At 48.1% G+C, this 10463-nt stretch overlaps 1 protein-coding gene across 1 annotated transcript; it reads right to left on the bottom strand.

Moving 5' to 3' along the window:
• Window positions 1–1251: 1251 nt before the first annotated feature.
• On the bottom strand, window positions 1252–4402 carry FOXI1 (forkhead box I1). The gene is made up of 2 exons (XM_085617856.1): window positions 3762–4402; window positions 1252–2788 (listed from the first exon to the last, which is right to left on the bottom strand). Exons 1-2 carry the CDS (start codon window positions 4333–4335, stop codon window positions 2241–2243), a joined length of 1122 nt encoding a protein of 373 aa, XP_085473982.1. The 5' UTR covers window positions 4336–4402; the 3' UTR covers window positions 1252–2240.
• Between the last annotated feature and the right edge of the window lie 6061 nt (window positions 4403–10463).

Below are 10463 nucleotides of genomic sequence, written 5' to 3'. Positions count from 1 at the left end.
GCATTTCACCTTGTGCACCAGGCTTCACTTCTTTCTGTGCTCTGCTTATCCACATCACCCTGTGCATCCTGCTGCACGTGGCAATAGCTAGCATTTGTCTGTGTGCACTGGTACATGTGTGACTGTTTTACTTGGTGCATCATCAGTGCCTACAATTTTCACAGCCTTTAAGAGAATGGTTGTGTGTAGTTCTGTGTAATGATGGACCATCACTCGTTTTTGTGGTCTTATTTCTCGTCTTTAATCTTTGATTCAAGGCAAAAGAGAGATAGAAAGGCAAAATAGGGAAGAAGCAGGGGAAGAGAAAGATAGATAAAAAGGTGACAAGTGGAGAAAGAAAGGATAAAAAAAACCTGCAAGAGTGAGACAATAACAAGCGGAGAAAGAAGGGATGAAAACGAACCTGCAAGAGTGAGACAATGGCAAGTGGAGAAAGAAGGGATGAAAACGAACCTGCAAGAGTGAGACAATGGCAAGTGGAGAAAGAAGGGATGAAAACGAACCTGCAAGAGTGAGACAATGACAAGTGGGGAGAGCACCAGTGTCGACATCTATGGTACTCACCAAGAACATCAACATCAAGTTCCTAAGAAACACTTCGGGTTCCCTGCCTTTATGGGTTTTTTTACTAATTAACTACTGGCATGCCCTATAAAAAAAAAGACAGCCCTATTGGCCTTGTCAGTGTTTGCTTGAAGAAAGTGTGCTTATTGAAGGAGCCCCTTCGACTCATAACTGCAATGTGTTTGTTGCTGGGGCCGGAGTGGGGCAGCCACGTATTCACGCCTCCTACACTGTTCCCACGAGAAGCAAGAAACTGCAGCACAGTAGAGGCGCTCATAGTTTATGTTTGAAGTACTCATTACTGACAGTTCTTTTTAATTGTATTAACACTTCCGGGGTAGTGAGCGGTACCAGAACCATGCGAGGGGAGTGCATTCCTAGTGGTTTCTTCCGTTTTAGGAGAGACTTTGTGCCCAGCAATGGACTGTCTGCAGGAGCAATGGCGGGAGAAGTATTCAATCACCCCTCCAGAATCTGGTGAGTGCCTCATTCCCAATGTCCACCGGATTTTACGAGTATTTGCTTTCCTCTAAAATGAATAGCTGTGCCAATTTTACCTCATTCAACATTTCTTGTTTGACCTGAATTGTACTGCTTGGGCCTCACCCAACAGGCGAGCTGCAGGAAGGGAGCCAGGGAAGCCGATGACTGCCAGATAAGATAGTTAAAATACTAAGAAGCAAGGGTAGTTATTTACAAATACTTTATTAGTACAAAAATACTCCCCACTTTGACCCACGGCGTAATTATTTCATAAAAAAATGCAAACAGTGTTTAGGTTTTGGCAATGCGTGTACTCGAATATGCAAATTCATTCACTTGGAAACGCTTGTCATAATTGAAGCTCATTTGCAGAAATGACTGTACAGTTCATGTGGTGTGCACCCACTGTTACAGGAGGTAAACGCGAGCTTTGTTGTGCATTAAATAGAACAATACATATGAATGTGAACAGATGCCGACAGGCAGATTATCACTACAGTCTTGTCAGAACACACATGAAGGAGCTTGTTGAAGTCATCTTCTTAATGGGAGCACATAGGAAAATGCAGTTTTACACCATATTTGCATACCTGGGCCAGTCCAGAAAAATGTACAGGTTTTTGAACTGAACATTATTACATTCCTTTGTAGTGAGGATTACTCAATTCTGCGATTTCTAAGTAAAAGTATCTTAAACAAAACGGTGCACAGTACAGACATAGTTCATATTAATACAAAATGTAACCTGCCTTCTCTATACTATCTCTCTCCAACATGCCGGGCAGTGTTTGCAAAATATACACTTTTTCGCTCTTTACAAAGCAGACGTAAATGGATCAGGGTGGATTGGCAGTATTTGGGTTTTTGAACTGTCCAGGGAGCGGGCTGCAGCGAAGCCCCCTTAAATGTGGCATGGTGGAAGATTCCATGCCCCTCAGTCTTTGTCCACCTCTTGTCCACAGAGCCCCGTCCATGTTAATGACCTGGATAATAGAAGGCCCAATTCGACCGGGGGCCACCTGATCTTAAGCGGGGCCAAATGTATGTTGGCGACCAGGGTGGCACCCTCAAAACTCACTTCTCTTGTCCCTTTTTCGGAGGTGAGTGGCAGCGTGTGCGTGAAAAGTCAAAGCGCTGGATTTCCAGTGGCTTGCTTCATGTCTTATCTCTGTGAGCCTTGGCGGGGGCCCAGACTACACCTCCGTCCCCTCTCGGGGGTACATGGCGCCGTTTGCACTGAGGCTGTTGTAGAAGTGGGGACTGAACTGGTTCAGCACCGAGCCGCCGTAGCCGTAGGGGTTGGAGGACACTGAATTGGACCACTCGGAGCCCCCGTGGCTTGGGATGGTGGTCAGCGGCGAGTAGGAGTTGAAGCCCACCATGGTTTGTCCCATTTTGTCCGGAGTGTCATTGGTGAGTCCGGGGGCCACGGGGCGGGCCCCCGCGCTGGCGCTGTTCACGTAGGCTGCGGTCATGCTGCTCAGGAAGCTGTTGAGGCAGGGGCTGGGGGGAGAGGCCCTCTTCTCGGGAGAGTTCGCGCTTCCGGGCGGTGATAGCTCCAGGATGTCTTGGTTGTCGCCGCTCTTCGGGCTGCCGCTCAGGGGACTGTCCTCTGGTTTGTCTGATGTCAGCGCTCCCGTGCTGGAGTTCAGGTCGGACTTCCTCTTCCGCTTCCTCCGGAAGTTTCCGTTGTCGAACATCTTCTCACAGTTCGGGTCCAGCGTCCAGTAGTTGCCTTTGCCTGTGAAACAAAAAGACAGGTTAATTGGGGGTTCAGGTGCTGCAGACAGACACATGTGGTCATTGCGATTCGCACCCAGTCAAGGCCGGCGTGCCTACTTTACACCGAACACCAGAGTTCTCTTTCAAAGGCACTGCATGGTTGCACATTCACAGCACAATAGCTCTTGTCTGATCACAATGGGGGGGCAATGCCCAGCCACGATTAACCCCTAATTACAGAGACCAAACCCTGGCACACAAAGGGCTCGCGTTTAAAAGAAAGTCTCCCTGGTCAGACTGTCTCTGAGGCCCCGCCAGCCAAAACTGCTCCTGTGGGGTGGGGGCTCAAATCTAAACCTCAGACATTCCATGTTTCACGCGAAGTCAGAAGCGACAGCAGTTTACCCACAAACCGATAAAACAACACTCTCGTGTCATGTTCTCTTCTGCTCTGTCCTGCTACGCCTGAGACGCAGAGATGCTATTATGAGCAGCCTGGCCTCACTTGTCCTTTCCACAAGATGTTAATAAGCAGTCTTTGAAAACGTGGACGTTTCCCTCAATGGTGCCCTTTCACTTTATTACTGGCAGATCTTACTGGTACTAACCCCTCATCACGTCATGCTTCCTGCCTCCCCCAGCACTCACAGACAATCCCAAAACACACAGGCACATTGTAGTGTTTTACCGCTAGTAATAACAGCGTGCAATCTGAAACATGCAGAGAGAAGAAAGAAAACACACAGGCAATACAGGTGGAAAACAAGGATGAAAAGGCAAATCTTCGTTTCACTCGGGGCATTCTCACCCTGTCTCTCTATTTTTGTAAAACCTGCTCAAATGCCTCAACAGAGGTGATTATGCAAAGCACTGACTGACTTCAGCATGCAAGTCACACAAATAGTATAACACAGCCTGAAACCCAAACTCTGTGTTTGTAAGACAGCAAGAACAAGTTACTAGTTTGGATCCCAAAAAGTGAGCTGGGGTACCTGGGTCATCCTCGTCCCGGGGGACCTTCTTGAAGCAGTCGTTGAGGGACAGGTTGTGCCGGATGGAGTTCTGCCAGCCCGCCTTGCTCTTGTTGTAGAACGGGAAGTTGTCGGCCACGTACTGGTAGATCTGGCTCAGCGTCAGCCGCCGGTCCGGGGCCCCGTGGATGGCCATCGCGATGAGCGCCGAGTAGGAGTACGGCGGCCTCACCAGCTTCATCAGCTCCTCCTGCGAGGGCATGGGCAGCCAGCTCAGGTCGGCGCCCCCCAGGCCGTGCATGCTGGGAAGTAGCTGCCGCTGCATCCCGTAGGACTGGGGCATGAAGGGGCTGGTGTTGGAGCCCGGCATGTAGGGCGGAGGCGTAATGGAGGGCCCGTTCAGCCAGAGGTAAGGGTTAGGGGTTGCGCTGTAGTCGCCGGGGTCAAAGTTCGAAGGGCGCTGAGGACTGGGCATGTTCTGCGGATGGAAGAAGTTCTCGCAGTACATGTTCATCTCTGGAGGCTCCTGGCCAATATTTGGGAACTGTGGGCTGCAGCGAGGTGGGGAGTGTGGCTGCGGATCAAATGAGCTCATGCTCTAAGTGCAGGCAGCCTCCAGCGCCGAATACACCTGTGCTATTATTTTCAGGTGAAGCAGGTGCACCACCTGTGCCCCAGCCCTAGTATTTATACACCTGTTCGTGTTTAGGTTTCCCTGCTTGCTCCACCCAGGCCTGCCTGAGTGGCTGGAGATCAGACAGATACACGCCGTGGAATGCTGGTTCCTGCACACCGACCTGTCACAGCCGCGCATCACAATCCATCCATCAGTCACAGTGTATTTAGGCAGCACCGAAAAGGAGCCCAATCCGAAACGCGTGGGTGTTTATCATTTACATGAATGGAGGAATTTTCCATGACTGCTGAAATAAAAAAACCTACTATGAAGCAGCACGGATCTGCGAGGTAGCCAGAGAGCAATGCATCAACTTTTAAACGAGCATACATATAACAATGCCTATAAAAAGCAACACCTGGTATGCACATGCCAGTCTTTCAAACGGCAGCGTCTCTTAATGTGTGCCGAAGCAGAATTGTTTTTTAAAATTGGCAACTCTGTCGTAGCTTATAGGATATCATTGCACGTGTATTGCGAATATTTTGTAGGGGAAAAAAACGGTTGCGTGTATTGGTGGGCTTTCCTACACACACCTACATATTCTTGGGTTATTGCACTAGGATTTCTCTCTAAATCGAGTCAATATTGGCATGCATACGCCATTATTCTCTTCAGCCTTTCTTTCAAATTCCACAGGACAGCTCTGTCTTTGAAATGAGTTGTCCTTTTCCGACCTCCCACGCCCGCCGCCTTTACCGAGCGTGGGAACAGTTGCCGCTTTCCGAAGGGCACGTCTGCGTGGTTGAACCGACGCTGAACGTGCAGTGGCTTTAGCACTCCCATCCCTAGGAAAGCACCGCACGGCACCTGACACAGCACTTGAGGCGCGTGCCCGGCAGGCAGGCATCGCAGGGCCAGTGGGAAACAGACTGAGAGAGCTGGGGGCGCACGCTGAAAAACGAAGAGGGACTCGGCTGCTCTCCTTGCTCCCAGGCTGTCCCTCAGCCACTCACAGACCAGTGATCTCTGGCAGCATGTGATGAAAACAAACAATGTGAAGATGCAGGGCTCGATTCACAAATCTTATTCCTGTAAGTAGTTGTATGTCACTCCCTGAGTGACTCAAACCTTAATTTTGAAAAATAATATTCACATATACACACACAAAAAAGCTTGTGTGATTTGGGGGAAAAAGGTTTATGGATGTTGGAGAGCTCGTCCCAGTAGCGTAGTTTTCAACTGTTGATTTTGACCTGAAAGTCATGGGTCCTAATACAGCATCCCAATTTAGGGTCAGATTTACAAAGGAGTGACGCTGTGTGGCGCAGCAAGCAAAGTTGCTGCGCTATGTCACCCAGAGATGGCAGAACTGCGCCATATCTTCAAGGAAATAGTGCAATCCTGCTCTTTCCATGAACTGGCACACTTTGTGGTGCCTAGTGCCAAAGCAGGCATCCTTGTGTCATAGTGTGAGGGTGCCAGTGTTGTGGTCATGATAGTTTTTGTGTAGGAATGAGTACCTGCCTGCAGAAAAAATATTCTTTGCAGTGATTCCCTTTTTACACATGTGCTGCTATTTTTGCGCAAATCCATGTCCTCAAGTCTTTGTAGTTCTGGGTTTGTGTCAAAATCCATGGGTGGATGCACGGGAACGCCCATGCACCACCCTTGGAAGCCTCCAGGCAAAGCAACATAAGGCAGCTCATTCAACTGCGTTGCATTACAGGTTTTTATAAAGCAACGACAACATTTGGTTTGATTTGCAGATCCCAAAATGCATGATGCGTCGGGTCTGCATCAAAAAAGAGAGGCCAGCCGATGCAAAATCTTTGTTAATCTGGGGCCTCATCTGAAAGAAAATGACACAGCGCGGCACTGCAAGTCATTTTGCAGTGCAGTGCTGCATAATTTTCAAAGCACAGATATGCACCGTAGTAACAAAAATACAATGCATCATTTTTTTTGTTGTTATTCCAGTATTCCCTTATTAATGTGTTCATATAAAATAACACGTAGAAAAACACAAACATCTCATTCCTTAATGTTTTACCAATTCTCATTTTGCAAAACGTTTAAAAACAGACCTACTGTCTTTGACAAATTCAATGTGATACATTTGTGAGATGGGGGCAGATTTCTCTGCGGGGATCTTGAATGAACAGGCCGAAAGAGAGCCATAGCCCTCCTTTATCCTTGTCTCCAGTTTTAACCAGGAACGGCTCTGGGGTAAATGCCCCGGAAGGTGAATCCAAGGAGCTCCATCCAGCTTGGACGGTGAGATGATATATGCTGCAGCTCTTTGCCTGGAGTCAGTGCAGCTGGAGGGGTTTAGCTTGGTGCCCATTTCAATCTCACGTGTCTCTTCGTGTTACAGACTTCAATATAAAGAACCTGTCCCTCTCTTTAGCTCAAGGCACAAGCCGCCTTGTCTCTTAAATAATTGGTGTTACTATTTAGCAAGTAAATGGCAGTCTTTCCCTCCCTCCGACCCTCGCTCGCAGTTCCAGTCAACACCCACTGGTCTTCCCTGCTGGGCTCCAAGCCTCGTTCCTCGGGGCAGCCCTGCAGCCTCCCCTGCACCCACTACAGCTGACTGGACCAGGAGATGGTCCTGTCAGCCCAGGGAGGTGCTCATCTTCATCCCGCCTACCACTCACCCCCTCTGCCCGTTGCCAAGCTGTGGTCATCCTTTTTCCTCTAGTCTCGGGTTGCAATCAAGGAAAGAGAGCACAGCAGGTTAATGTACATGTTGCACCGATCTCTAATGCAACCTCTAGGAAGGAGGTGCGAATCTAAATAAGGTAGCTTAACTGGGGTTTGCAGGCGCTGCAGAGTGCTGTCTGCCAATTGCAGTTCACATGTTCCAAGTCTGTCGGGACCATCTCCTCGTCTCATCCCTCCAAAGTTGATTCAATCAGGACCATCCAAATGGGTATTACTAAAACCTGCAGCGCAATCTAGTTGAAAACTGAAAATGGGTGACAGGGACTTTCATGACAAAGTCCCATGTGTGACTACAAGTTGTTGCTATCACTGAATTAAATTATTGTCTTTTGACCAACAGAGGGAACAATATGGGGTCAGTATTTCTGCGTTTATCTGAACCCCGAGTTCCTACAGAGCAAAGCAAAGCAACGTCCATGGAAATAAAGAAATGACCAAAACACACAAAGTTACAATTTTAGCAATGTTATGTTGACATGAGCCTTCCACTCTCGGGCCCAGACTGGCAGGTATCGGTTATCTCAGTTAATATGATGGTGTGCGCAGGATTGCATGTATGTGTTATAGTGCATGTCTTTTCATGTTTATACCGTTGTACATCTGTGTGTACTTTTGACTATGGGCATGGGATGTATGTAGGAACCACGCAGGCATTTACCATGACTGCCTTAGCAATGTAGTCTGAACCACTAATGCGTCTTTACAACGCATTCCTTTACCACGTAAGTCGTTACAACGACTTGCCTTAGGGAAAGCGCTGGACTTTCGAGTAGTATATTTTAACTACACCAACTCTAGTTTGCGCAACAGTAGGGAAAGTGTTGGACTTAAAGTCCAACATCAGTCCAACAACGCTTTCCACATTGTTAAGGCACAACATGGTTCAAGCCACGATGTAAAGACTATTTCCCATGGGCATGTGTGTGTTCGCTTTGAAATGCTTAGCCTCGTTTCTGTAAACTCAGAAAAACTCACAGACAGGTTAACTGTGACTTTTAACGTTGTTGTGCTTTAAAGCCCAGATTTGCCCTGTGACTAGAGTGTCTCTGACTTAGTGCTGACCTGCAGGAGCGATCTGTGCTCACTACAGAGAATGGCCATGAAGTTAACTATGTACTGGAGGGCTGCTGTGTCTGTATTTGTTTGCGTATATGAAATTAGGAGAGTGCATGTTAACTGTTTTATGCTTATATGCATGTGTGTTTCAGTGTGACTTTGGCTTTGGATATCTGTGTGTATAAGTAGGTATGCATTCAAATGCATGTGTATGTTTTCAGTGTATGTCTAAATAGCGTGTGCATGTGACAAGTAATGATTGATTCTGTAAAATGCACACCAAGCTAAGGCATCAGTATAGAGCTCTTCCATAGACATTCCCTGCCCCTTTATCTCACTCTTGCAGGTTTCTGCTTTCTCTCTTAAATACGTTTTTTCCGTATTTTCCTTCCTACGTCTTTCTCCTAGGTGTGTTTTTCCCTCTTTTGCTCCTGGTCAGCAGCCGATGAGGAAAAAAATGGCTTGTCCCCAAAGTAGTGCTGGTGGGCCCCACCGGCAACCACCAGTTCATATGAAAGCACTGGTCTCTGTGTGCTGCTCAGGGGGTAGAACTGCAAGGGAATGATGAGGGAATTACATCTCCCATTTCAATATAGCCACCAGACATGCTTAATGACTCAAATAAAATCATTCCAGGACAGTGCCGTCTTAACAGCATTATAGGACCTGGCCCTGCCTACACAACCACTCGCAGGAATAAAAATGTAAATTATCGCCCTGGTTAAATTCTGGTCTGTGCATAGATTAGCATGGGGCCCTGTTGGACTTGGCCCTTTTTGCAGGGTCATCCCTAAACCTTTTGCCTTTCTCCTAACCTTTTCTCTGACATGGTGTTGGTGGTTTTAGGCCTCTGGGCACTTTGGCACTGCTGTCCAGTGTAAAGTGCGTGCGCTCCCTGTTTTACATTTGGTAAATTTGGTCTACACCTGTTTGGCATATTTAATTTACCTCTCAGTCTCTTGTAAAGTGGTATCTCATATACCCATGGCTGGTAAATTAAATGCTACCGGTGGGTTTGCAGCACTAATTGCGCCACCCACCAATGTAGCCTGTCAACCTATCTCAGGCCTCTGCCACTGCAGGGCCTATGCGCGCAGTGCTACTGCCGCTGTAACGTGGCACCTAAAGTGTGTGCCATGTCTGTGACCCCCCTTTTACTGCATGTCAGTCACCCCTAAGGTAGGCCCTAGCTAGCCCTATGGGCCGGGTGCATTGTAGGTAAAGGAAAGGACATGTACCTTAAGTGTGTGACATGTCCTGGTAGTGACAAACAGCCATTTTGGATTCTCACTACTGTGGGGCTGCCCTCTCATAGGAATGCATCAGGGATTCCCTGATAAGTGTTTCAGTGGTAATTCCTGATATGAGAGGAGCAGCGTGGTCAAGTTTAGTATATTTGGAATTGCCATAAAAAATGCTGCGCAATGGTGTGCGCAGATTTATTATTATTATTATTATTATTATTTTATTTTGTAGAGCGCGTAGTCACCCGGAGGTATCCCAGCGCTAAAAGATCCTATCTCCTAAGTTCAGTGGGAAAAGGGAGAGAAAGAGGGAGAGGGAAGAGGAGGGGGAGGGGGGCACAGAGGATCAGGGTTAAGGACAAGCATGATTCACTGAGGGAAGAGGTGAGTTTTGAGCCGTTTCCTGAAGCGGAGATATTGTGGTTCGAGTCGCAGGACGCGGGGGAGTGAGTTCCAGAGTCGTGCAGTATGGACTGAGAAACGTCTTCCTCCTGACCGGGCTTTCTTGAATCTGGGGGTAGCGATGAAGTTTTCCGTGTCCGAGCGGAGAGGTCTTGAGGATTTGTAGGATATGATGAATTCCTTAAGAACAGGGGGGCCTTGATTTTGTAGTAGTTTGTGAGCTAGACATAGGGCCTTGAATTTGACCCGCTCTCTTATGGGAAGCCAGTGGAGGAGTTTTAGGGCCGGTTTGGCCGACGCTCTGGCAGGGGTCTTTGTAAGAATCCGGGCCGCGGTGTTCTGAATTCTCTGAAGTTTGTTCAGCGTCGCTTCAGGGGCGCCCAGGTAGATCACATTGCTATAATCAAGCCTCGAGAGTACTAGGCCTTGAATTAGCAACTTTTGGGAGTTGGTGGGCAGGAGGGGCAGGACTTTCCTTAACAATTTCAAGAGCCCGAAACAAGTCCCGGCTACTTTCTTTGCCTGCACGGTAAACGAGAGGTCGGTGTCGAGCCACACACCCAGACTTTTTACTTCTTCTTTGGGTTCAGGGGGAGGGCCCAGACAGGCTGGCCAGATGTTCGGGGAGAGTATGGGTCCTTTCGGGCCGAGGAGCAGAACCTCCGTTTTCGATCCATT

This window comes from Triturus cristatus, chromosome 7 (assembly GCF_964204655.1).
Source record: "Triturus cristatus chromosome 7, aTriCri1.1, whole genome shotgun sequence".
In the NCBI taxonomy this organism is placed as follows: Eukaryota; Metazoa; Chordata; class Amphibia; order Caudata; family Salamandridae; genus Triturus; species Triturus cristatus.
The sequence above is the reverse complement of the archived record's forward strand: the minus strand, read 5'-3'. Positions and strand labels throughout refer to the sequence as shown.

Bases quoted from the DNA above. Each gene is read 5' to 3' on its own strand.
- FOXI1 (XM_085617856.1), bottom strand. From the start codon at position 4,335: ATGAGCTCATTTGATCCGCAGCCACACTCCCCACCTCGCTGCAGCCCA. The intron at 2,789-3,761 runs GTACCCCAGCTC...TTTGTTTCACAG, and splicing joins CCGGGACGAGGATGACCCAG to GCAAAGGCAACTACTGGACG.